The sequence below is a fragment of the Callorhinchus milii genome, unplaced genomic scaffold (assembly GCF_018977255.1).
Source record: "Callorhinchus milii isolate IMCB2004 unplaced genomic scaffold, IMCB_Cmil_1.0 Scaffold2, whole genome shotgun sequence".
Lineage (NCBI taxonomy): Eukaryota > Metazoa > Chordata > Chondrichthyes > Chimaeriformes > Callorhinchidae > Callorhinchus > Callorhinchus milii.
This window is the reverse complement of record NW_024704743.1, coordinates 120,557,175-120,582,970: the sequence shown is the minus strand read 5'-3', so window position 1 is coordinate 120,582,970 and position 25,796 is coordinate 120,557,175. Positions and strand designations below refer to the sequence as shown.

Below are 25,796 nucleotides of genomic sequence, written 5' to 3'. Positions count from 1 at the left end.
AATCGTTTTAAACCTAACGGGACAACAAGAATAACAATGTATAAACCACTGTCAAATAAAGTGCACAGCTCAGTTGTCCATCAGCAACTTTGACTTTGAGATCAATATACCCAAGCAAAAGATTTTGGGTCTGAAGCAAGAGACTTTTCGTCTGAGGCAAGATTTTTTTGCCTGCTGTTTGTGAATTTGCCAACTGACTTTGATATAGATATTTGTTACTACGATTGACCTGTCTGTTGTATTGTGATATTTGTACTAACAAACTTTAGTTCCTTAAATAAAATAATATCTTTAAATATAAAGGTATTTAAAGGGAATGCGCTTAAATTTCTATTGTGCATGCATGAGTTTCTCCGAATCTACGGCATGTTTTCTGGACTTTTCTCAAATGAAGGCATCAAGCTATCAACCGCACATAGACACAAATAATACATAACAGAAGGTGAAGATAATAAAATAGGGCGTGTGGAGTAAGGAAACTTGCCCGAGGTTTCGCTCTGCCGGGAATCGAACCCGGTAACCCCGTTCAAGTCGACGTTAAATATCCCATGGTACTGCTTGAAAATTGCCACGTAACATGGAAATTTCTCTGCGTCTTGAATGGAATGCACTTTCTCTTCCCAGAGGGACGAATCCTGTTTACCTAATTTCAGAGAATATTGTACCCAGGTTGTGGCAACAGTGGGAGACATGGAGCAGGCCAGAGGCTGCCGAGTGGAGGAAGCGGGCAGGATGATAGGGGGTTAGTTAGCAGGTTAGAGATGTAGGAGGGGCGAGGCTGTGGAGGGCCTCGAAAGTGAGGACGAGGATTTTGAATTCTATCCTCTGAGGGCTGAGGAGCTAGTGGAGCCGGGCGAGGGTGGGGTTGATGGGGTCATGGGGCCGGGTGCGGGACAGACAGAGTTATGGACCCGAGCTGGGGGTCGGGGTAGGGGAGGGTGCAGGGCAGGTGGGGAGGCAGGGAGATCGAACGCATGGTCGAAGAGGTGGCTCTTGAAGTGGGTCTTGAAGGTGGCGAGGGAGGGGGCCCGAGGGCAGAGGGACTGCGGGAGGGAGTTCCAGTGTGTGGGTGCAGAGCGGCGGAAGGCTCGCCCGCCAATAGAGGGGCGAGCAAGGCGGCTCGGGGGCCGTGAAGCAGGTGGCCTGCGGAGTGAGACGCGGTGGATGGGGCGGAATTTTCTGCAGTAATGCAGTTTTTTCCCTGTTGGCCACTTTTACTGTCCAGCGTCTTGTTGTTGTTGTTGTTGTTATGCTGCCCTTGAGCCCAGCTCATGCCCTCTCTCTCTCTCCCTGCGCATGCGCCGCAGGCCAGTGCAGGGTAGGAACCTTTTGTCCTGCCCGCTGTTTCCACCCCGGACGGTGTTGGTCAGTGAGCCGTCGCCGGCTGAGGGTCGTGACGGTGAAAGCGGTCCGGGCGGTTTGTTATTCTCGGTGACGGGCAAATGGCGGCCAAGGAGGCGCCTGGACAGGCGGCGGTGGCGGCGGCGGCTGCGGCCGAGCGCTCGGAGCAACAGCCGCCGCCGCAGCAGCAGCAGCAGCAGCAGCAGGAGGCCACGGTGCTGATGTCGTGCCGGGTGTGCGGCGGGCCGGGCCCCGGGGCTCTGGGAGACGGGGAGCAGCCGCTGTTCCTGCTGCTCAGCATGGAGCGGCCCGGGGAGTTCAGGCTCCGGGTCAACCTCAGGCACAGCCGCCTGACCAAGAGCCTGGTAAGCGGCCGCCGGTCACCCCCCCCGCGCTCACCCCCACCCCCCCCCTCAGCCTCACACTGCCGTGAGCTCACCATCGCCAGCACCGGTCCCAGCGACTCGGACTTCCCACACCGGGGACTCGCTCGCACAACACCCGCTGAAAACTTCTCGCCTCGGGCTCCTAACTCAGGCCAAACTTGTGCGAAAGTCTCAACTTTGCCGCCACACCGTTTCCTTCGTCCCTCTGAACGAGATGTTAAAGCGAGAATGCTGTCCTCCCGCCTGTGCAGGAGATCCCATGGCTGTCAAAGATCCCATGACACTCTTTGAAGGGCATCAGATGCCAGTCACCTCCTTCCTTCCTTCCTTCCCCCCCACCCCCACCCCACCCCACCCCCACCCCCTCAAACCGCTTGCCGCCTGCCCTGCCCTTGCAAAGCACTCCCGAGACCTTATTCGACGTGAAGGGGATTAGATAAATGCAATCCATAATGATTATTATTATTAATTCTTGCATTCGGTATCGTGCCTTTCGCGTAAGGAGGTTGCCCTGAAGCACGTCACAGGATATACTTTTTTAAGCACAGTGATTGTTTTGTGTGGGTGAACGCGGCCGTCAGTTTGCCCCTCTCATCTCCCCCGGCGTGAAAGGCGCGAGACAAATGTGACCGTGTTGTTGTTGTCAACGTCTTCATTCCTGAACTCCTCAACCTTCCCAGGCTCTCCCCCGGACTCCCCAAAGCCTTGCGCAACTTAGGCGACAAGTTCGAATACCAGCTTTCCTTTCTACCACGCATCCGGTCCCCGACCAGGAACTTTTTTTTTCCCACTTCCATCACATTGTCCGCTTCCGTCTTACCTCACAACCGACGCATTTGAATCTCTCGTTCACACCATCGTCACTTCCCAGCTGGACTATTCCAATGCCCTCTTCGCTGGTCTCCCCAGCTCCACCATACACAAAATCCAATTAATTCAAAACTTCATCACACAAGTCCTAGTCTGGCTCCCAATCACCAAACAGATTGATTTCAAGACCCTCTCACTCGTTTTCAAATGCCTTCGTTCTCTCACACCTCCCTATCTATCCGACATGCTTACCCCTCCAATCCACCTCCTGTTCTCCGCCGGGAGAAACTCCCTTTTCTTCAAATAGTGCCATGGGATTTTTAACATCCACCTGAATAGGCAGCTGGGCCTCAGTTTAATAATAATAATAATAATTCTTGCATTTGATATGGTCTCTTATCATGTCATTGAGGCAACTCAAAGCGCTTCACAGAATATCATAGAATCATAGAATAAGAATCATAGAATTATACAGCACAGAAGGAGGCCATTTGGCCCATCGAGTCTGTGCTGTCTCTTCCAGATCCAAACAACTCACTGTGAAAAAATTGCTCCTCACCTCCCCTCTGTCTCTTTTAACAACTATTTTAAATCGATGTCCTTGGTTTCCCGACCCACCCGCCAGTGGAAATAATTTCTCCTTGTTCACCCTATCGAATCCCCTCATAATTTTAAAAACTTCTATTAAGTCTCTTCTTAACCGTCTCTGCTCCAAGGAGAATAATCCCAGCTTCTCTCGCCTCTCCTGATAACTGAAGTCCCTCATTCCTGGTACCATCTTAGTAAATCTCCTTTGTACCCTCTGCAATGCCTCGACATCCTTCCTAAAGTGTAGTGCCCAGAGCTGAACACAGTCTCATGCTGAGGCCTAACCAGTGATTTATAAAGGTTCATCATAACTTCCTGACTTTTGTATTCTATGCCCTTATTTATAAAGCCTAGTATCCCGTATGCTTTTTTAAACAGCTTTATCTACCTGTCCTGCCACCTTCAAAGATTTACTTATATGAACCCCCAGGTCTCTCTGTTCCGTCACCCCCTTTAAGATTGTACCATCAGCTTATATTGCCTCTCCTCATTCTTCCTCCCAAAATGCATTACTTTGTATTTCTCCACATTAAACTTCATCTGCCACGTGTCTGCCCATTTTATCAGTCTATCTGCTACTTTCCTCCTCACTGTTTACTACTTTTCCTAGCTTAGTATTATCTGCAAACTTGGAAGTTGTACTGTACCAAAGTCCAGGTCATTTATATAGATCAGAAACAGCAGTGGTCCCAATACTGACCTCTGGGGGACACTACTGCGCTCTTCCCTCCAGTCAGAAAAACAACCGTTCACCACCACTCTCTGCTTTCTGTCTCCCAGTCAGTTCTGTATCCATGATGCCCCTGTCCCTCTAATACCGTGGGCTCTTATTTTGCTTACAAGTCTCTTTTGTGACACTTTATCAAATGCCCTTTGAAAATCCATATAAACTACACCAACTGCACTACCTTCATCCACCTTCTCCGTTACTTCATCAAAAATCTCTATCAACTTTGTTAGATGTGATTTGCCTTTAACAAATCTGTGTTGGCTGTTCTTTATTAACCCATATTTTTCTAAGGGAAAATTTATTTTGTCCTGGATTTTAGTCTCTAGAAGTTTCCCCACTACTGATGTTAAGCTGACTGGTTGTTCCCGGTATGTATATTGTAAAGTTGAGTGACGGTGTATTTTGTGGGTGAAAAGCGGCAGCTAATTGCACACAGTAGTGTCTCACAAACAGTCGTGGATTGAGTGTCTAAATTATTGTAAATTGTCTCACACCGGCTGCACTTTGTCTCTACAAATGGCTTCTTCTCCAGCCTCCCCACTGTTTTGTGCGGTGTTCCTCAGGGCTCTGTTCTCGGTCGTCTCCTCTTGAACCTGTACATGCTCGCTCTTGGTGACATCATTCTCAGACATGTGGTCAACTTCCACATGTATGTGGATGACGCCCAACTCTATCTCTCTGCTTCCACCCTCGACTCCAGGACTGCTGATGTCCTGACAGACTGCCTGTCAGACATCAAATCCTGGATGAGTGACAACGTTCTCCAGTTAAATGTCAGCAAGACAGAGGCTCTCCCGATTAGCGCCTCCGCATCTCAGGTACTATCAGCATCCACAACTGTGCCACTACCTCACCCATTAGGCCGACGAAACCCTCATACACGTCTTCATTACAACCAGGCTCAACTATGCCAACGCCCTGCTTGTGGGCCTTCCCAACTCTTCCCTTCACAAGCTGCAGATCATCCAGAACGGAGCATCGTGCAGCTTGTGACCTCTCCCGCACCAGGTTCCGTGATCCCATCACCTCCACCCTCGCCCGGCTCCTCTGGATCCCCATCCCTCAGAGGATCGAGTTCAAAATTATTCTCCTCACTTTCAAGGCCCTCCATGGCCTTGCCCCCCCTCCTTACCTGTGTGATCTCCTAACGAGAGTGACAACTGATCCAGCCTAATGCACAGTGTCGTCAGAGACCAGAGGTGGGAGAGAGGAGGTTTTGAGGTTGGAATGCGCAGTTGCAGGAAACTGCACAGTTTGAGAGGGTGAGACCATGCAGGGAAGTGGCACCAGGTCACATATCTTTGCAGGGTTGGTGCCTGGTAGCTGTAATGCCTGAATGGCTGGGAGTAAACACCTACCACAGAAAGAATCTCAAGGAAAGTGCGTGTGGTGTTTGTGTGTGTGTGTAAAAACGTTCCCTTTAGAAAGGGAAACTAATTCTCAAAATGCTAGACCAGCGAGTGGGGGAATTCCAAGTGAGTGGGACCAAGACTTTAAAATGGGAGGCGAATTAGGTAAGCGGGATGTGTCCCACCAGGGAGAGAGCGCACATTCCATTCGAACAATCTATCTCTGGGATAGGGAGGGAGAGGGAGGGCTTTACACAGGTGTTATAGCGGGTAAAGGGTATCTGCTCTTATATGGGAAGAGAAGATTGTGTTCTGCAGCGTTGATTTGCTGCTCTGCCTTTGGTTAGTTGTTTGAAACCACTCACGTAAAGCAACAACTCATAGTCCTCCTCAGGTGTCGTAATGAGAGTAGAAGGAAGGAAGATTTAAAGATGTTTCTGACTGAAAAGCATGGTTGAGTGTTTATGAGGATAATAAAGGGAGAGAGGTTATGGAGGGAGTGCTGGAGAAATCTCCCTGTGGGGGTGAGCTCAGGACAGGAACAAGCGATGACCAGATGTGCGATTTGAGAGTCCAGCACAAGGCATAAATGTGCTGAAACCTCAAACTAGGTTATTAGAATCACTCATACTGAAGTTATTATAATAATAATAATAATCCTTGCATTTGATATACTGCCTTATCATGTCAAAGCATTTCACAGAATATATTGTAAAGTGCATTGTATTTCTGAGTCATGGGGAGTTAGGAAACTTGCCCAATGCTTTGCTCCGCCCAGGAATGACACACGGACCCTGTCGCTTGCGAGGCTAGAACACTAGCCTCGGGACTCACAAGTTCTGTCTCTTCAAGAGTTCCCTAAAATCTTTCCTCTGACTCATTGAGTCACAGTTGCTGATTGTTAGAGTGAGGTTCCCAACCAGACTTCTGCAGGTAGGAGCGATTCTCTGGAAAGCTGAATGCAATTTAATCCCAGGACTTTCTCCTTTTCTCTCCCTCCCTGCTCTTCCTTCCTGTCTCTCCCTCCATCCTCTCACCGCCCCCCCCCCCCCCCCTCACCCCAGCCCTGGTTTATTTTCCCTGTCCACAGCCTGTCTGATTTGATCCCGTTTTATTCTCCCTGTCCAGAGCCTGTATGATTTTAATTTGAAGGACATCACGTATGCGATCAAGAGCCCAAGCTGCCACAGTTTCAGTTCTCGGGGACAGCCCTCTGATCAGCTGGTCTTCCACTTCGAGGACCCCAGCGAGGCACAGAAGTGGTCCACTATCATCACCAGCTCACTCAGGGAGATCCAGAAAGGTATGTGGTCATGGAGGTGGGTGGGGTTGGGACCAGAGCGAGCAGGAAGCCGGTGCTGTAGCCAAAGCTGAAACGGGTTGGGTGCTCCCAGCTGGACAAATAGCGGAAAGTTTGCCAAACAATGGATTCAATGTCGACTCTTCAGTTTTTTACTTGGTTGGAAACTGCTCTAATCAAGGTCACAAATGACATCCTGACCATGTGTGACCAGGGTTCCCTCTGCTTCCTCGTCCTCCTCGACCTCTCCGCCACCTTTGATACTGTGGACCACTCAATCCTCCTCCACCGCCTCTCCTCTCACTTCAACCTTCAAGGTTCTGTCCTTGACTGATTCAGGTCTTACTTTTCACACTGCCTCCACTTCTTCTCTGCAAACAGCTTCTCCTCCAGCCCCCGCAGCGTTTCATGCGGTATTCCTCAGGGCTGTGTCCTCGGTTCCCTCGTCTTCACCCTCTACATGCTCCCACTTGGCGACATCATCCGCAGACATGGGGTAAATTTCCATATGTATGCGGATGACACCCAACTCTATCTCTCTGCCTCCACCCTGAACTCCAGGACTACTGGTGTCCTGACCGACTACCTGTCCGACATCAACTCCTGGACGAGGGACAACTTTCTCCAGTTGAATGTTTGACCCCGAACTGTCCTTTCTCCCCCACATCCGGGCCATGACCGGCACTGCCTACCACAACCTCCGCAACATTGCCAGACTCCGCCACTGCCTCACCCCTCAGGCTGCCAAAACCCTCACCCACGCATTCGTCACATCAACACTCGATTATGGAAATTCCTTCCTCATCGGCCTTCCCAGCTCTTCCCTTCACAAACTGCAGATCATCCAAAATTCTGCAGCTCATGTATTCTTGCGCACCAGGCTCCGTGACCCCATCACTTCCACCCTCGCCTGACTCCACTGGCTCGCCATCCCCCAGAGGATCGAGTTCAAGATCCTCATCCTCACTTTCAAGGCCATCCATGGCCTTGTCCCCTCCTACCTCTCTGACCTGCTGACTCCCTACCAACCTGCCCGCTCCCTCCGCTCAGCGGGCTCCGGCCTGCTCCATGTCTCCCGCCCGACCTGTTCTACCATCGATGGCCGAGCTTTCAGTCTCTCTGCCCCCACACTCCTGGAATTCCATCCAACAGTCCCTTCACCTCGTTTCCTCCCGTGCCTCTTTCAAGGCCGGCCTCAAGACCCTTCTCTTCGATCGTGCCTTTGGTCACTCTCCCACCTCTCTTCCCTTACGCCACACGCCTCTGTTTCCCTAGCAGTAAGTAGGAACCTAGTCATCAGTTGATTGGTGGATTGCTTTCCAGGGTAATAATTACCCCCACCATTAAAAAAAAATTGGTTACTCAATCCATGACTATTTGTGGGAACTGCTGTGCCAATTGGCTCTCGCATTTCGCCCACAAAATACACAACCAATCCACTTTGCAGTATATTCTGTGAGGTGCTTTGAGACATTTCAACGATGTGATAAGGCGCTATATCAAATACAAGGAGGATTATTATAGATCGAGTGCACGGATTAATTGTTGTTAAAGCCATCTACTTTCATTTTGTAGCAAATTGTGCAGCGCTTCCAGCAAACTCACCAGGAGTGGTGACGAATGCGGTCCGACCAGCGACCGACCCTCCCCAGCCCTGGACGGACCTGCCCAAACCTTCAGGGGACCTCAGCAGAACAGGTACTGTTTGCGTTGTCAACTCAGGGTGAGTGGGCTGGCTCAGTCACTCACACATATAGAATTTTCACGTGTAGGAGATAATACCAGAGGTTTGAGTGAAGAAGACCTTTTGTGCTGTCATATGCAGGGCACAACCAGCCTGGCTCATTGGCAAGACTGGCAAGGGTAGACCAGTCACTGGGGCAGGGAATCCTCTCACTCAGCTCCTGTTAACCCTGCAAAGCCAAACCCCTAACGGGTAAGATGGTCCAAGCTGGACAAGCAGTGGGAAAGCTTGCCATACAGCGATCTCAATGGGGTTTTAGCTGGTTAAGACTCCAGCAGTTACCCCAACTGGCACACTGGGGTCCCAAAACTTGGCTCTTGCCAACCTGTACCTAAATGCTTTCCAGGAATTAGGTAAGAACACATTCAATTCCAACAATCTATCTCTGAGATTTCCATGTGTGAGTGGCAGACATGGAAGTCCTAGCTTGGTTTGGATACTCTTAAGCATGGTGATGGGTTTCTGCATGTGTCAGATTCCCAGCTGGCAAAAAAAAAGGCCCTTTATCCTGTTTGATCTCATCCTTCCAGAGTCCCCACCTGACAATCCTCCCATTACAGCATTAAGCTGTTTCTTAAAAGAGTCCCAGTGTCCTGACCTGAAACACCCGCCGGTGGCTGAAATTCCACCTCGTCGGTGAGACCATTTTGTCTTGAAATGTAATATCACCCAGAATGGAAAATTCTGAAATCCAGTCTCAATTTGGAATGACAGAAGCCATCTTCCAGATTAAGACTGAATTTAAGAATTTTTCTCAATTCTTTCTCATCTTAATTTTAATTGTAGGGGAAAAGACTAGGTGGAATTTCTGGCTTCTGGTGCTAATTGAATCCTGCCTAGCACAACCCAGTCTCTCCACCTTTACCCTGCTTGTAATTTACAGCTCACGAGGTGTCAGTCTTGCCCAGACACTCTCCAGGCTCAAACACTCAAAGGTGATGGTTCGAGCCCCACGTCGGGACTCTGAGCTCACAATTTAGGCTGACTTTCAGTGCAGTGCTGGGGGAGGGGGGATGTGGTGCTTCTTTGTTTAATGCATCGCCTATGGAGTCCTGCAGTGTATTGGTTAGAGAACTTGCCTCAAACCTAGGTTTGATTCCCGGGCAGGGCATCCTAAGACATCACCTGGCTCTGCCACTGTCGCACACCGCAGGCCCCTGAAACCCTCATACATGCATTCATAACATCAAGGCTTGACTACGCAAACTCCTTGCCTGTTGGCCTCCCCAACTCCTTCCTCTATAGGCTGCAGATCAGCTAGAACTTTGCAGCCCTTGTCCTCACTCGCACCAGGCTCCGTGACTCTTAACACCCCCATCCTCCACTGTCTTCCCATCACACAGAGGATACAGTTCAAGATCCTGGTCCTCACCTTCAAAGCCCTCCATGGTCTTGTTCCCCCCTACCTCTGAGACCTCCTAACCCCCTACTATCCTGCATGCTTCCTTCGCTCAAGGCCTGCTTCATGTCCCCCGCCTTGTTTGCTGTGCTCAATTATCTGCTGCGTTTCGTCCACAACAATATACAGTCAATTCACTTTTTAGTATATTCTACAAACGCTTTGAGCCATTTCAAAGACATGGTAAGGCACTATGTTAAATGCAAGGATTATTATTATTAAAAAACGTTGAACTGAGGTCCTGACTGCCTTTTCAGATGAACATTGAAGATCCCCTGACACCTTTGAGAAAGAGATGTGCTGGCTGACCATCCCCCAAATTAATTGCTAATTTTCCTGTTTTTTTCCTTGTTCTCTCTACAGAGGACCTCATCCTTAGACTGGCCAAAGCCATTGAGACAGGAGACCTGCTGTCCACGGCCGAGTCCGCCAAAGCTCTCGCTCAGCAGAAGGTGTCGCTCAGTATCCGGTTGAAGGAAACTGCATACCTGACACAACAGATCAGGTACTTACCTATTCTCAATCCCATATAATATACAATACAAAATTACATTTGTATTGTTCCTTTCACTTCGGGAGAAACTTCACAAGGCGCTGGACAGTCAGAGATTTGGATATAATTATAATCTAATCATAGATTATATAATTTTCCTTCCCACCCACATCCTGCCCCGTTTTCATTCACTCTCACCACAAATCCTGCCCTGTTCTCCCTCCCCCCAACACACAAACAAACACACACACACACACACACATAACCATTCTCTCCCTCCCGTCCCTCCCATATGGGAGGATGTGGTGGGAGGGGTGACTGCAGGGACATGGGGTCGGATGGGAGAATGGGATGAAATACGAGCAGGAGAAGGCCTTTCAGCCCCTTGAGCCTGTTCCGTCATTCTATTAGATCATGAATGATCTATACCTCAACTCCAATTATATTGTATTATATTATAAATAGATTATAATTATATCCAAATCCCTGACTGTCCACCACCTTGTGAAGTTCCTCCCGAAGTGAAAGGAACAACAACAACAAGATTCCATTTATAAAGCGCCTTTCACGTCAGGAGGACGTCCCAAGGCGCTGTACAGTTGGGTCATGACCCGAGCAGGGGGGAAATGGTCAGGGTGAGGGAAGGAAGGGAGCAAGGAGGGGGGAAATGGTCAGGGTGAGGGGAGGGAAGGGAGGGAGCGAGGAGGGGGAAGAGAGTCGAGAGGGGAGCTGAAGGCACGGTCAAAGAGAAGGAACAATACAAAGGTAATTTTGTGGGGGCAGTGGTAGGTTCCAGGGTAGGTGGCAGAGGCTGAATTTCAATCCTTTTTCTCTCGTTTCCTTGCAGTATGAAAGTTGGGGTAGAAGACTCCACTTCATCAGCCACTATCATCATGAAGGTCTTCCCCTATGCCACTATCAACACATTAAAGCAACAGGTAGGTGGCGTGTGACTGAACAGACTATGTTGGTCAAGGCTTCGGCATAGTGATCAGGAGTGGGATACCCTGGCACTTCACAGTGGATTGACTGTGCATCCTTCTGCGTGAACCCAGGAGCCAGTTGCACACAGCCAAGAAGTGAATGACCAATTTTATTTGGGGGATTGTTGGCCAGGACACAGGGAGAGAGAAACTCCCTTCTCTATTCAAGTAGTGCCATGGGATCTTTAACGTCCACCTGGACAGCCACAGACGGGATCTCGGTTTAACGTCTCAACTGAAGGACGGCACCTCCCAACAATGCAGTACAAAAAATTGGTCATCCAATCCACGACTATTTGTGGGACCGCTGCTGTGTGCAATAGGCCGTCACATTTCGCCCACAAAATACACAGTCAATCCACTTTACAGTACAGTACACACTGTGAAGTGTTTTGAGACGTCTCAACGACATGATAAGGCGCTACATCAAATAATAATAATAATAATCCTTGCATTTGATATAGCGCTTTTCACGTCAGGAGGACGTCCCAAAGCGCTTCACAGAATATACTGTAAAGTGAATTGACTGTATATTTGTGGGCGAACGCAGCAGCCAATTGCGCACAGCAATGTCCCACAAACAGTCGTAGATTGAAAATGACCAATTTATTATTGTTTTTGGTTTTTGGAGGGATTATTATTAGGCTCTGTGTGGAGTAAGGAAACTTGCCCAAGGTTTCGCCCTCTGCCTGGAATTGAACTCGGGTCTCTCACTTGCAAAGCGAGTGCTCTAACCACTGAGCTACAGGACTCCATATGATCAAATGCAAGGATTATTATTATTACAATCATATGTCCCCTTTCCCCCCTCCCACCCTTAGATTTTCCGGGACTATGGCTTCCACCCGAGTGTGCAGCGCTGGATTATTGGCCAGTGCCTGGCGGTGGACGAACGCACGATCAGCTCTTACGGGGTGAAGAAAGATGGTGACCCAGCGTTCCTCTACCTGCTGTCGGCCAAGCTGGCCAGCCTGTCTCGCCGGCAGTATGAGGAAGAGCAGGCACTGGCCATCATTTCACACGGCGAGGCGCTGCCTGATCTCCCCAGGCGGCTGAGCCTCAATGAAGAGAGACAGAAATACAGCACTCTACCCCCCAGGCCGTCCTCAAATAAAGGTCAACACTGATTTCCTGTGTAGAAGGGGGAGTTGGACTAGTTAGCGCCGGATACCTAGACGTTACCATGGATTAGGCAGAATTTATCAGCATTTTTGGTATGCAGGGTGTCTGGCACGCGCAGAAACCTATTATCATATTGCTCATAAAATACACAGTCAATTCACTTTACAGTATATTCTGTGAAGCTCTTTGAGATGTCCCGAAGACGCAATAATGCCTTATATAAATAGCAAAAATTATTATTATGATGATCGTGTTTAAGAGTATCTAAACCAGACACAGCCTAGTGAGGATGGGGTGGGAGTGGAGGCTGGTGAGGATGGGGTAGTGGGTGTGTGGAGGCTGGTGAGGATGGGGTAATGGGTGTATGGAGGCTGGTGAGGATGGGGTAGTGGGTGTGTGGAGGCTGGTGAGGATGGGGTGGATGTCTGGAGGCTGGTGAGGATGGGGTAGTGGGTGTGTGGAGGCTGGTGAGGATGGGGTAGTGGGTGTGGAGGCTGGTGAGGATAGGGTAGTGGGTGTGTGGAGGCTGGTGAGGATGGGGTAGTGGGTGTGTGGAGGCTGGTGAGGATGGGGTGGGTGTGGAGGCTGGTGAGGTTGGGGTGGGTGTGGAGGCTGGTGAGGATGGGGTAGTGGGTGTGTGGAGGCTGATGAGGATGGGGTGGGTGTGGAGGCTGGTGAGGATGGGGTAGTGGGTGTGTGGAGGCTGGTGAGGATGGGGTGGGTGTGGAGGCTGGTGAGGATGGGGTAGTGGGTGTATGGAGGCTGGTGAGGATGGGGTAGTGGGTGTGGAGGCTGGTGAGGATGGGGTAGTGGGTGTGTGGAGGCTGGTGAGGATGGGGTGGGTGTGGAGGCTGGTGAGGATGGGGTAGTGGGTGTGTGGAGGCTGGTGAGGATGGGGTGGGTGGTAGTTGTACACACATTGCATTGTATATTTCTCTTTGACCATGCCTTCAGCTCCCCTCTCGACTCTCTTCCCCCTCCTCGCTCCCTCCCTTCCCTCCCCTCACCCTGACCATTTCCCCCCTCCTTGCTCCCTCCCTTCCCTCTCCTCACCATTTCCCCCCTGCTCGGGTCATGACCCAACTGTGCAGCGCCTTGGGACGTCCTCCTGACGTGAAAGGCGCTTTATAAATGGAATCTTGTTGTTGTTGTTGTATTTAGAAAGACCACATACACAACTTGAAAGTGACAGTAAGTCTCGTCTCTGCAGGTCGGATGCTTTCAAAGGACAGGGAAGGAAGGATGGACATCACCAACATCTCACAGTATCTGAAACTGGAGTTAAAGTCCTTACCACAACTGCAGCCTTCACAAGATAGCCAGCCCCCAACTACCATGTCCACATCCCCGCAGGTAACCATTGTTAACCAGCCTATTGTCCCTGTCCACACAGGTAACCAGTGTTAACCCGCCTATGTCCCTGTGCAAACAGATAACTGGCAATAACTGTCCCACCTACTCACTTGTTCACATAGGTAGCCAGTGGTAACCAGCCAACCTCCCTGTCCACACACAATATCCAGGGTTAACACCAAAATTATATTTGTAATTTTCCACCAGAATGGCTGGTCCTGTAGAGAATGTACGTACATTAACAAGCCCACCCGGCCCGGCTGTGAGATGTGTAGCAGCCCCCGACCCCCGGAATACTCCGTACCTCAACAATACTCCCCCGACGACGCAGAGATGTGTCGAATCCTGCAAGAGAAAGAGGCGATGCTGCAATATCACCAGGTAAGTGCTGACTGAGGATACAGCAGGCACATCGCCTTGTGCACAGTGTGAGAGAAGAGAAAGAGAGAGATACATACCAGAAATAGAGAGCGCATTTATTTCAATCATTACAGCACAGAATGAGGCTATTCAGCCCAAAGTGTCGGTGCTGGTGCTCATTCCCTCACTGGAGCTCTCTTCTCGTGTGTGGTAGGGGACTGCGGTGGATGTGAAACAGGCAGGTGTTGACACAAGGCAGGACTCTGATGTGTTTAAGTATTGGCTAGAGCAGAAACTGATAGATTTTAAAAGAGCATGAGAATACTATTTAAAGAGGAAAATATTAGGGTGTGTATGTTTATTTGTGTGTGTGTGGGGAGGGGGGGGCTGGGGAGTAGATGTGACTAGAGATGTCTGTCAGAGAGCGAGCGTCATGGCTGAGTGGCCTCCTGAGCTGTGAGATGCTCCATATAACAGGACTGAACGTTAGACTCTACTGTTAGACTCTACTCTACAAGCTCGCATTCTCAGTCTCGGAGATTCACTCAGATTCCCGTACACTCACTCGGGATCTCACGCTCCCTGCCTCCTTCTCTCCTTCCCTCGCTCTCTTGCTCGGACTCGCTCGCTCACTCACCCGCTGCCTTCTCTTCTTTCTTGTTTTTGAATCGACAGGAAAAAGGAAGAAGAGAAGAACAGTCGTCCACATTGGGACTGAACTCGACCAACCGCAGCGACCTGACGCTATTTGACAGACTGTAGCCAGCTTCGCCTTGTGCTTGTGCTCCCAGTGGATCAGTTCAGTTGGGTGGGTTGGGGGGGCGCGGGTGGAACTCTCAGACACTCACACTCTCTCTGCTTTCTACTTTGAGCTCATCCCGCACAACCAATGATGTATGAACCTAGTTATTTGGAGGACGGAGGGGTGAGGGCTGTACCTGCACTAAGCCCTCTCCCCCGCCCCCCATCCCTTCCGTTGCCCCCCCCACCCTTCCGTTGCCCCCCTGACTGTTACTGACTGTTGGCATTGGTGCGATGGCGCTTACTCAGTTGGTATGAAGATACGGCGATGAATGTATTTTAACAGAAGGGTTTTATTAGTATTTTTCTAATGAGAAATGTTCTCGGATCCAGAGTGTGAGGGGCAGTTTTGTGGTTACACTGCAGCCCACTGTTTCCATCACTGGCTGTTTGTCTGAATTGATGTGTGTTTTGGGGGTGGGGGTGAAGGGCTGCTGACAATTCTTTCCAGGACCCACAGTGAGGTCAGGGCTCCAGCACGCAGCTCCAACAGCCCTCTTGAGGTTTTCTGGTGAGTGTTGGAGACGTAACTGACTAACCGAGGCCAAGCTTAGGGCTGATCCTCCTCTTGTGGAGAGCGCCAAGGAGTGGGGACCACAGAATCACCGGCCTTTGCAGCACAGAAGAAGGCCATTGAGCCCGTCGTGTCTGTAACTGTGTTTTTAAGAGCAATCCATTCAGTCCCATTGACCTGCTCACAAACCTGCAGCTTTATGGACCTGAGCTGGTTGGTTGGAGTCCCACTTTGTGCTGAGTTTGCTGGTCTCAGCTGGGGCTACAAGTGGGAGGTTGAATTGTTCTGGTTATTCTCAGGGTTTGGGAGGGAGAAACCAGTCACAGTTGCTGCTCCGGGTGATGTCCTCCACCTGAGATTGTGTCACATCTAGTTGTGAAGGTCCCTTCCAGACCTGAATTTACTGAGGGCAGAGAATGACTACAATAACCACAAATTGCATTTTTGTAGTATCTTTCAGGTTGGGAGGACATCCCAAGGCACTGGACAGTCGATGGTTTCACCCAAGCAGGGGGTGGGAATTCAGCTGGTTGGAGGGCAGGGAGGGTGGGGGTGGGAGGATGACCGAAGGGACGGTAAAAGGGATTAAAGGTAATTTATCTCCACTCAAGGAATGAGCAAGGACGGTGCCAGTCATTTCCATAGACTGGCTGTGCTGGACTCTGGCAGGCACTTACACTTTCTGATATCCGATATATATTTTTTACTCCTCACCTCTATCACTCTTCCATTCCGCCTAAATTTTTTAAGAATCCCTCCACCTGATCCCCTCTCTGGAAACCTTCCTCTGACCTTGTGGTCACCTTCCTCCTCCCCTTTCCCTGCACACTGTCTCTGTAAAGCAGTTTGGAAAGTTAACACATGAAAAGAGATGCAGTTGGTTGACTCATCTCTCAGTCTTCCTCCTACACTCTATCGACTTGGAAATCCCAAACATTTCCTCACCCAGGCATCGTTTTGTAAATGCCTTCCTCTTATTCTGTTCCTGTGCATGGGAAGTGTCCTTATTGGAGTCCTGTAGCATATTGATGAGTGCGCTCATCTCACAAGCGAGAGGACCTGGGTTGATTCCTAAGCAGGGCGAAACGTTAGAGAATTTCCTTACTCCACATGTCTCTGTTTACCCAGCAGTAAATAGGAACCTGGTTGTTAGTCAATTTGCGGATCGCTTTTCCGGGGGTAATAGTTCCTACAAAAAAAATTTTTTTTTTTTACATAATGATTTGGTCACTCAATCCACGACTGTTTGTGGGATGCTGCTGTGTGCTGTTGGCTGCCGCGTTTTGCCCACAAAATATAGTCAATTCATTTTACAATATATACTTTACAGCTTTGAGACGTCTCAACAATGTGATAAGGCGCTATATCAAATGCAAGGATTATTATTGTGGGCTTCAGTCTCTCATCTGGGTTTCTGCCCATTGATCCTTGTCCTCACATCATGTCCTTCACTGGCACTGGTGTCACAAACCACAGTCCAGCAATGAGGCAGGCTTTCCACATGTGGGACATCTGGGAGCCAGCTGCCATGAGGGATTTGGTATAAGGCTGGTTTGGAGCTGTCTGTCCATGGTGCCCTGATCGGGGCTGGTCCTCTGGTCAGTGAGAAGCCAGGGCAGATCCTGGAGCATTGTCAAGGAGCCACTGAGTGAATGTGTGTAAATGTGAATTACCGAATGTGTTTATTTAATAAACGGATAACTTGCTTGTTTAATAAGAACGTTGTGGGTTTGGTATTGAGGAGGGGATGTGCTGAGACTTGTGGGAAGAATGTAACGTGTGCTGGACAGAACTAATGCAGGTGTGATGGAAATCTGTGAAATGGAACCAGCTCGGTGAAAGATACTGAAGTATGAGAGTTATATAGGATGTGGGTCAGGCGTAGTTAAGAGGACTGTGTGCAGTTCTGGGCATCCTATTAATAAAGGACATCAGAGCCTATAAAACCCATTTTGTCCAGCGCTGTCAGACCATTAGCTCTTAAAATTCAAACACGATCCTTGAATTCAGTCTTCGTTTGGAAACTGGCTTACTCAGCCCAGACACAATGGTGAAAGTGGGATTAGAGTAGAGAGCTCCAGTGGGGGAGTGAGCACCAGCACAGACAACATGGGGAGAGAGCAGGGAATGGGATTAGAGAGCTCCAGCATGGACACAATGGGCTGAATGGTCTCTCCTGTGCTGCAGTGTCTGATAGTTACATGGTATGACGGAACCTAACTCTGGAAATAAAACCTCAACACCTGTGCAGTATTTTGCAGACGTACATTACACTAAATTATGGCTATTATTCCTTACTGCTTCATGGAAAATGCGCTTCATCATTATTATCATCAAGTCTTGCATGAGCTCCAACTTTCTGCAGTTGGATGTTGACAAAACAGAGGCTCTCCTGCTTGGCTACCATCAACCCCTTCTCACTTCAGGTGAGGACAGCATCACCGTGCATGGATGCTCACTCCACCTCATGGAGTCAGTGTGGAACCTCCCAACAGTCATACACACCCTACACCCAGGCTCATTCGCTCAGCTTTCTCTCGCCTCCATAACATTATCAGCCTCTGCCACTAACCGGGCTGCCGAGATCCTCATTCGCCTTCATTATGACCAAAGTTCTCTGGATCACCACCCTGCGTGAGGGATGCTGTATAAATGCAAGTTGTTGTTGATTATTCCATCGCTCTGCTTGCCAGACTCCCTCGAACACACTGCAGCCTATCCAGAAACCAGCAATCCATGTCCTCTTCTGCTCCAGGCCCCATGAGCCTGTCGTCCCCATCCTTGTTAGGCTCCATTGGTTTCTCAATCCCCAGCCTTTTGCCCACAATTACATAGTCAAGTCTGACACTCCAGTGCAATGCTGGGGTTGTGCTGCATTGTTGGAGGAACCGTCCTTCAGATGAGGCATTAAATCCAGGTCCTGTCCGCCTGTTAAAGCTGACGTTAAAGATCCCATGGGACTATTCGAAAAGAGAAAGGAGTTTCTTTTGGTTTCCTGGCCAACAATACCCCAGATAAAATTGGTCTCTCAGGCCATGTGCGTTAGGGGACATTGCTGTGTGTAAATTAGCTGCCGCATTCACCCACAAAAACAAAGTCGCTACACTTGCCTTAAATCCCATGAAATGCTTTGGGACGTCCTCCTGACGTGAAAGGCGCTATACCAATATTATTATTATTACTATTTTTTTTATTATTGGTCTTAAAAGCTGCATCAAATGGTATTATGATTGAGTGTTCATTTCCTCCGCTCAGTGGGCTCCGGCCTCCATGTCCCCTGCCTTGCCTGCGTTCGGGCCTTCAGCCTCTCTGCCCCCACCCTTTGGAACGCCGTACCACAGTCCCTTCGCCTCACCCCCTCCCTTGCCTCCTTCAAGGCCCATCTCAAGACTCTCCTCTTCGACCGTGCCTTTGGTCACCTCCCTACCCCGAGGAAAAGAGTACTTTCAAATCTCACCTAAAGACCTTTTTGATTGTGCTTACGGCCACCTCCCACCCTCCCTCTCCCCCTGGCTCGGGGGTCAGACTCTGCCAGGGACAAGCTCTCCGGGACGCTACCCCTCGTGAAGGGCGCTATATAAATGCAAGTTGTTGTTGAGTGGATATCAAGCCAATAAATAAATAATATAATAATAATAATATAACAAATGATAAGGTGCTCTATCAAAAATAAGAATAATTATTATTATAAGTTGTGAGCGTCAGATGGTTATGGTATGTGAGGATGAGCTGAGATAGGCAGGGAGCGCGGCTTCTCTCAGTCTCTGCTTGTGCGTGGCTCAGGAATTGGAGCAGGAGCGGCTGCAGAATTACCAGCACCTGCTGCGGATGGACAACCAAGACTTGGTGCCCAACAGGGAGCCCATTGAGTGTCGCATTTGTCTGACGGATGTGATGCCGGAGGCTGGCGTTGTGCTGCGTGACTGCCTGCACAGCTTCTGCAAGTAAGAGCGTGCGCTGAGTTGGGGAATACTGTATGACTGATATTGTGAATGTGGCGGGTCGGAGGGAGTGTGTAGAGACACTGCAGTGCGACGAATCGGAGGAATGCGATCAGTTGGGGGAATGTGATGAGTGGGGGGGGGAATTGGATGAGTTGTGAGGATGCAATGAATCAGGAAATTGAGATGAGTCATGTCCGGGCACTCCCTAGCTCTCCGCCCTGCTTACCAACCAACCCACAACCCACTACTTCTGTGCCCTCCATTGATGACCGCGCTTTCAGCCACTATGCCCCAAAACTCTGGAACACTCTTCCTCTTGCCCTCCACCTTCCCCATTTTCAGGTCATGCCTGAAGACCTGGCTATTCGACTGTGCCTAGGGTCACCTCCCTATTCCCCTGGCTCCATTACTGTCGAGCGCTCTGGGACGCTACCCTGCATGAGGGCTGCTGTATAAATGCAAGTTGTTGTTGTTGAGTCTGGAGGATGTGCTGACTGCTGTGCTGGCTGTCTGCAGGGAGTGTCTGTCCCAGCTTATCCAGACGTGTCTGGAGCCCACAGTGCCCTGCCCTTATCGGGATGAAACGTACGCCTGCGACAGCAAACTCCAGGAGCGAGAGATCCGGGCGGTAAGAGACTGAAATCAGTCGCAGTATCTGGTCCAAATCCTATTCCCTGCTCTCTCGCCATTGTGTCTGTGCTGGTGCTCGCTCCCCTCCTCTAATCCCATTGCTCCCTGTGTTTCTGCAGCTGGTGTCCCTGGAGGAGTTTTGCCGGTTCCTGGAGCGCAGTGTGACCATGGCAGAGAGAAGCAGTGAGAACAGCTATCACTGCCAGACTGTGGACTGCCGTGGCTGGTGTTTCTATGAGGACACAGTCAATGAGTTTCTCTGTCCTCTCTGTCGGAGACTCAACTGCCTGCTCTGCAAGGTGAGGTCTCCAGAGGCGCCCAACCCCCCCCCCCTCAAAGAAAAAAAATTTGGTCACTCTCAATCTACGACTGTTTGTGGGACATTGCTGTGTGCAATTGGCTGCCGCGTTTCACCCACAAAATGTAATCAATTCACTTTACAGTATATTGTGTGAAGCGCTTTGAGACATCTCAAAAACGTGATAAGGCGCTATAACAAATGCAAGGATTATTATTATTACTGTTCCCCTCCCCAAGCCCTCCCTGCCCCACCGTCTCTCAGCCCTGTGCTCCTGCAATTGGGTAATAATAATAATAATAATCCTTGCATTTGATATAGCGCTTTTCACGTCGGGAGGACGTCCCAAAGCGCTTCACAGAACACACTGTAAAGTGAATTGACTGTATATTTGTGGGCGAACGCGGCAGCCAATTGCGCACAGCAATGTCCCCCAAACAGTCGTAGATTGAAAATGACCAATTTATTATTGTTTTGTTTTGGAGGGATTATTATTAGGCTCTGTGTGGAGTAAGGAAACTTGCCCAAGGTTTTGCCCTCTGCCTGGAATTGAACTCAGGTCTCTCACTTGCAAAACGAGTGCTCTAACCACTGAGCTACAGGACTCCACAGGGTACAGGGTACCTCTGTTCTCTCAATCCCTCACCTTTTCCCTACGTGGTTTGTTACAGGGATTGCGGGATACAGCAGCGAGGTGGGGGGCAGGGAGGTCATGGGGACTGGATGAGGTGGGCGAAGGCTTGAGGAGGTGGTGTGCGTGTAAGGGAGGTGAATGGGGAGTGGGGGTGTGGGTGAGATTGGTGAGGGGGGAGGAGGTACTGTGTGCGTGAGGCGGAGAGGGAGTGGGATGTGTGTACGTTGGGCATGTGACTGTCTCGCTGACTGGTTCTGATTGATCTCTGACCGGCTCAGGCCATCCACGCGGGAATGAACTGTAAACAATATCAGGACGATCTGCGGAGCCGAGCGCAGAGCGACTCAGCCGCTCTCCAGACCACAGAGATGCTCAAGGTACAGAATTACCAGTCTGTGTGTGTATGACTGGCCCATGCGCGTCTGTGTGTGTGAGATGGGCTGTGTGTGTGTATGATGGTCTATGTATGTGTGTGTATGACAGCCTGTGTGTGTGTGTGTGTGTGTGTATGACAGCCTGTGTGTGTATGTGTGATGGCCTGTGTGTGTGTGTGTGTGATGGCCTGTGTGTGTGTGTGTGTGTGTGTGTGTATGACAGCCTGTGTGTGTGTGTGTATGACAGCCTGTGTGTGTGTGTGTGATGGCCTGTGTGTGTGTGTGTGTGTGTGTGTGACAGCCTGTGTGTGTGTGTGTGATGGCCTGTGTGTGTGTGTGATGGCCTGTGTGTGTGTGTGTATGACAGCCTGTGTGTTTCTGTGTGTGTGATGGCCTATGTGTGCGTGTGTGTATGAGGGTTTGTGTATGTGTGTATATATAACAGCCTGTGTGTGTGAGAGAGACGGTGTTTGTGTATGTTGTGAGTGTGTGTGTAACAGCCTATGTGTGTGTGTGTGTGTGTGTGTGTGTTACAGACGCTGGTGAGGACAGGACAGGCGATGCACTGTCCAACGTGCAACATTATTGTCCAGAAGAAGGACGGTTGCGATTGGCTGCGCTGCACTGTCTGCCACACTGAGATCTGTTGGGTCACTAAAGGCCATCGATGGGGCCCGAAGGTAATCCACCAGCACCCGGGAACCACCGCCACCGAGCCGAGCGGGAGGAGTGACAGCGCAGAGATGATGGGGAGTGACAGCGCAGAGATGACGGGGAGTGACAGCGCAGAGATGACTACTTTCTGGAGTCCCTTAGCGTAGTGGTTAGTGCGCTCGCAAGCAAGCGAGAGGACCCGGGTTCGATTCCCGGGCGGGGCGAAACCTTAGGCAAGTTTCCTCACTCCACGCGCCTCTGTTTACCCACCAGTAACTAGGAACCCGGTTGTTAGTCGATTGGTGGATCACTTTTTCCGGGCTTAATAATCCCATATAAAAAAATTGCGGTCACTCAATCCCTGACTGTTTGTGGGACGCTGCTGTGCGCAATCGGCTGCCGCATTTCGCCCACACAATACACAGTCACTACACTTTACAGTATATTCTGTGAAGCGCTTTGAGACGTCTCAACAATGTGATAAGGCGCCTGTATCAAGTGCAAGGGTTATTATTATTACTGAGACTGACACTGTGGGTGTAGTGACTGACACTGTGGGTGTAGTGATTGTGCATGTCTTGCTGTTTCAGGGTCCTGGCGACACAGACGGTGGCTGCCGGTGTCTGGTGAACGGCAAGCGCTGTCACCCCTCATGCCAAAATTGCCATTGAGCTGCCTGTGGTGCCTGCGGACCGGTCAGTGTGGCTCCAGTAACGGTAGGACTAGTGACCGGCGGCACAGCGGAGGACGGTCGGGTGCCGGGAACCTGGGTACGTCCGAGCACCTCGGCTGTTCATTCACCATGTACGGCAGAGCAACAGCCAGTGACCAGTCTATCACTGCAGTGACCAGTCTATCACTGTAGGCTGATGACTGACGCCTTCGCCCTCCAGTGACAACTGCTGTATACCCAAAGCTTGATTTGCTGTCTCTGAGCCTATCTCCACAGTTTCACCTCGAGCCATACCTCTTTCTCCTTGGGTGCCCGTACAACCTGATACAACCGTACAACTTTCAGCCACTACGCCCCGGACTTCTGGAATCCTCTTCCTGTATCCCTCCGCTTCGCCCCACTCCTTCCCCATCTTCAGGTCGGGACTGAAGACCTCATTCTTTGACTGTGCCTAGGGTCACCACCCCACTCCCCGGCATCGTGCTCTGCCGCTTTGAAGGGCTCTGGGACGCTAACCTGCATGAGGGGCGCTATATAAATGCAAGTTGTTGTTGATTTCTGAGGACAGTCCCCAGATGAGGTTTACAGAATAGGGTCACCCTTCCTCTCGCCCCCTCTCCCCACCACCCGCCCGCACCACCCCCCCACTCAGAGACCTGAGAATTATTAACTAGGATTTGCCTGACGCTGTGTGAGAGTGAGTGTGTGTGTGTTTGCAGCTTGTGTCTGTGGTTCACAAGCGCCAAATAAAATGTATTTTCTTGTTGATTCCTAGACTGTCTTTGGGCGCACGATCCCTGGTGCGCAATTGGCTGCCGCGTTTCACCCACAAAATACAGTCAATTCACTTTACAGTACGTTCTGTGAAGCTCTTTTAGACGTCTCGAAGGTGTGATAAGGTGCTGTATCAAATGCAAGGATTAGTCTTATTACTTTTCCCTCTTGGACTCTCCATACCTCGCAGTGCAGCCTGGGGGGTGAATTTTTGGTCAGCTGGATGTCTGACACGTGCGGAAACCCATCACCGTGCTTAAGAGTATCCAAACCAAGCTGAGAATTCCCTGCCTCCCACCTACACCTGGAAATCCCAGAGATGGATTTTGGAGACTATGAGTTGCATGGCGGGGAGGGGGAACGGCTCGAGGTGTAGTGTGAAATTGGGTTCAAGCATTTGTCAGAAACCACACCAAGGATATTATTAAAACGTTTTATTGGCAATTATAAAGCCACACAGGTAGAAGCATCACATAACCGGTGTGGAAGGGTCAAATTGGGTAGGTCAAAGATGATTGGGTATGTTTCATATGACACATTTTAATAGATTTCTTGATTCGTAATCTGGGGACCAACCCATTAGTTGATCCATCTGAAATCAAAAGATCATCATATGACCCGGTAACATTGACTACCGTGGTCTCGCTTTCCCCAATGCGTACTTCTAAACGGGAGTAGGCAGTCTCTGACTGGTCTATTAACTTCGGGCATTCTTTCCTCGGGGCTCCCTCCCACTTACAAACGTACTGCCCTGTGTGTTGGGTGTAGGTATAGGGGAATTGTAGGCCCCATTGAGGTCCATTTGTCCGGGTTTGAGGAGGAATTGTTACATAGGGGATCCCAACCTGACTGGTTTGATAAATGTAATCGGATTGGTTAGAATCACCCAATTTGATTATCACTAATGACGAAAAGGAAATGATTAACTTTGGAAAGGTGCTATTCTTGTTACGGCTCCTAAATGTGTCTCCAACTACCTTCCAGGTTGTGTTAACTATACTCAGTGTGTACAGTATGTAAGCTGACTGTCCGCTTGCTACTCTGATTACTGGGGTTGCCTGTGGAATGGTGTCATGATCGTTGGAAATGTTATAGGTGATGTATGTTTGTTCTCCGGTAATAATGGTTTCCAGTTCCTCTCTTTCCTGATTCCAATAACATGGGGGGGGGTGGGTCTATCCCAGCTTTTAGGTAACCGAGGGTCGTCCCCTTGGAGAGACAAGCTTCGGGCGAGTGTGATAAAAGTTGGCCATGTAGTGTCACTCCCTCTAAGGCATATACCAGGACAATGTCAAAGTTTCCCTGGTGGTGCTGCTCCCGGTTCAGGTTCGACCCGTTCTGTCGCCACTGAATCACAGGGATTCACCTACGCCCGAGAAGGCCATGGATACCCAAGCATGGCAGCCCACCGCAATCACTTTTGGAACGCTGATGTTCGTATGTCACGGCAAAGGACGTCGGTGGGAAATGGGATGTCGTGTGGATGTAGTATAGGAGATTCAGCCACAATAGTGCCCCCGGTGCTCCATGGTGCTTCCTGAAAGAACAAGCATAATATCGGTTATTATACAGTTTTCATCTGATTCATGTGATGCCAACGGGCATATTTCTTGGTTTTGTTATGGTATTGTAGTCGGTAAACCGAGGGGCTGGTTTGTATGGGTGTCGTCCTGGGAAATACCACTTTACCAGGTGACACCATGGCTCTCCCTGTCATAGCCTGATGGGGAGAAATGCCAATTGTGGAGTGAGTGGCATTTCTCCTAGCCATCAAACACATAGGCAGCACTTCAGTCCACAGCGCAGGGTAATCTGCACAGAATTTCTTAATCAATGTCTTCAAGTACCAATTTCCCTGCTCCACCACTCCTGAAGACTGGGGTGGTGTGAGATGTTCAATTTCTGTTTGATTCCCAGCATGATTTGCATTTCGGAGAAAATTTTTACCTGTAAAATGTGACCCTTGGTCTGAGTGCATTTGTACAGGTATTCCTCACCTGCAGATCACTTCGGGCAAGAGGACTCATGTTGCTGTTAGCGCAGTGTTAGTCCTAGTGGGAAAAGCCTCAATCCATTTTGTAAGTTTGTCTAGTGTTACAAGACAGTGCTTAAAACCCCCTTTTGCCATTGGTAATGGCCCAATGAAATCAATCTGCATATGGGTCCATGGACCATGGGGTGGGGGTGCCGATTTAAGGAGCTCTTGCTGTTCTTGAGGAGGGGGATTATGCTGCAAACATACCAAACACCGGTGGTTGCGCTGCGCAATATCCTCTACCACATTCGGCCACCACATACTACGTAAAATTAATTGTGTCGTAACAGTTGCAGAATAGTGACCAGATGTAGGGTGTGTGTGAAATATTGTGAATACTTTCACTTGCAGGCTTGGGGGTATGCACACAACTGGGTTTTTGTCTGGGGGGCGAGTACATTAAAATTGGTTCAGAAGTACAGTCTTTACTTGTCTAGGTTGTCATAGTCAAAGGGGCCCAGTCACAGTCAGCTGGAGGAGGAGAGGGTTTGCCTTCTTTGTGCCATT

General features: G+C 49.8%; 1 protein-coding gene across 1 annotated transcript; it reads left to right on the top strand.

Annotated features, from left to right (window-relative positions):
* Positions 1-1,442: 1,442 nt before the first annotated feature.
* On the top strand, positions 1,443-23,245 carry shrprbck1r (sharpin and rbck1 related). Its single transcript, XM_007895077.2, has 14 exons — positions 1,443-1,706; positions 6,333-6,507; positions 8,080-8,202; positions 10,011-10,152; positions 10,988-11,078; positions 11,945-12,239; positions 13,456-13,598; positions 13,806-13,979; positions 19,057-19,217; positions 19,734-19,845; positions 19,967-20,146; positions 21,058-21,156; positions 21,690-21,833; positions 22,398-23,245. Exons 1-14 carry the CDS (start codon positions 1,443-1,445, stop codon positions 22,476-22,478), a joined length of 2,184 nt encoding a protein of 727 aa, XP_007893268.1. The 3' UTR covers positions 22,479-23,245.
* Positions 23,246-25,796: the final 2,551 nt, after the last annotated feature.

Coding starts and splice junctions, on each gene's coding strand:
- shrprbck1r (XM_007895077.2), top strand. CDS start 1,443: ATGGCGGCCAAGGAGGCGCCTGGACAGGCGGCGGTGGCGGCGGCGGCT. Junction 11,079..11,944: donor TCAACACATTAAAGCAACAG/GTAGGTGGCGTG, acceptor TCCCACCCTTAG/ATTTTCCGGGACTATGGCTT. Junction 21,834..22,397: donor GCCATCGATGGGGCCCGAAG/GTAATCCACCAG, acceptor TTGCTGTTTCAG/GGTCCTGGCGACACAGACGG.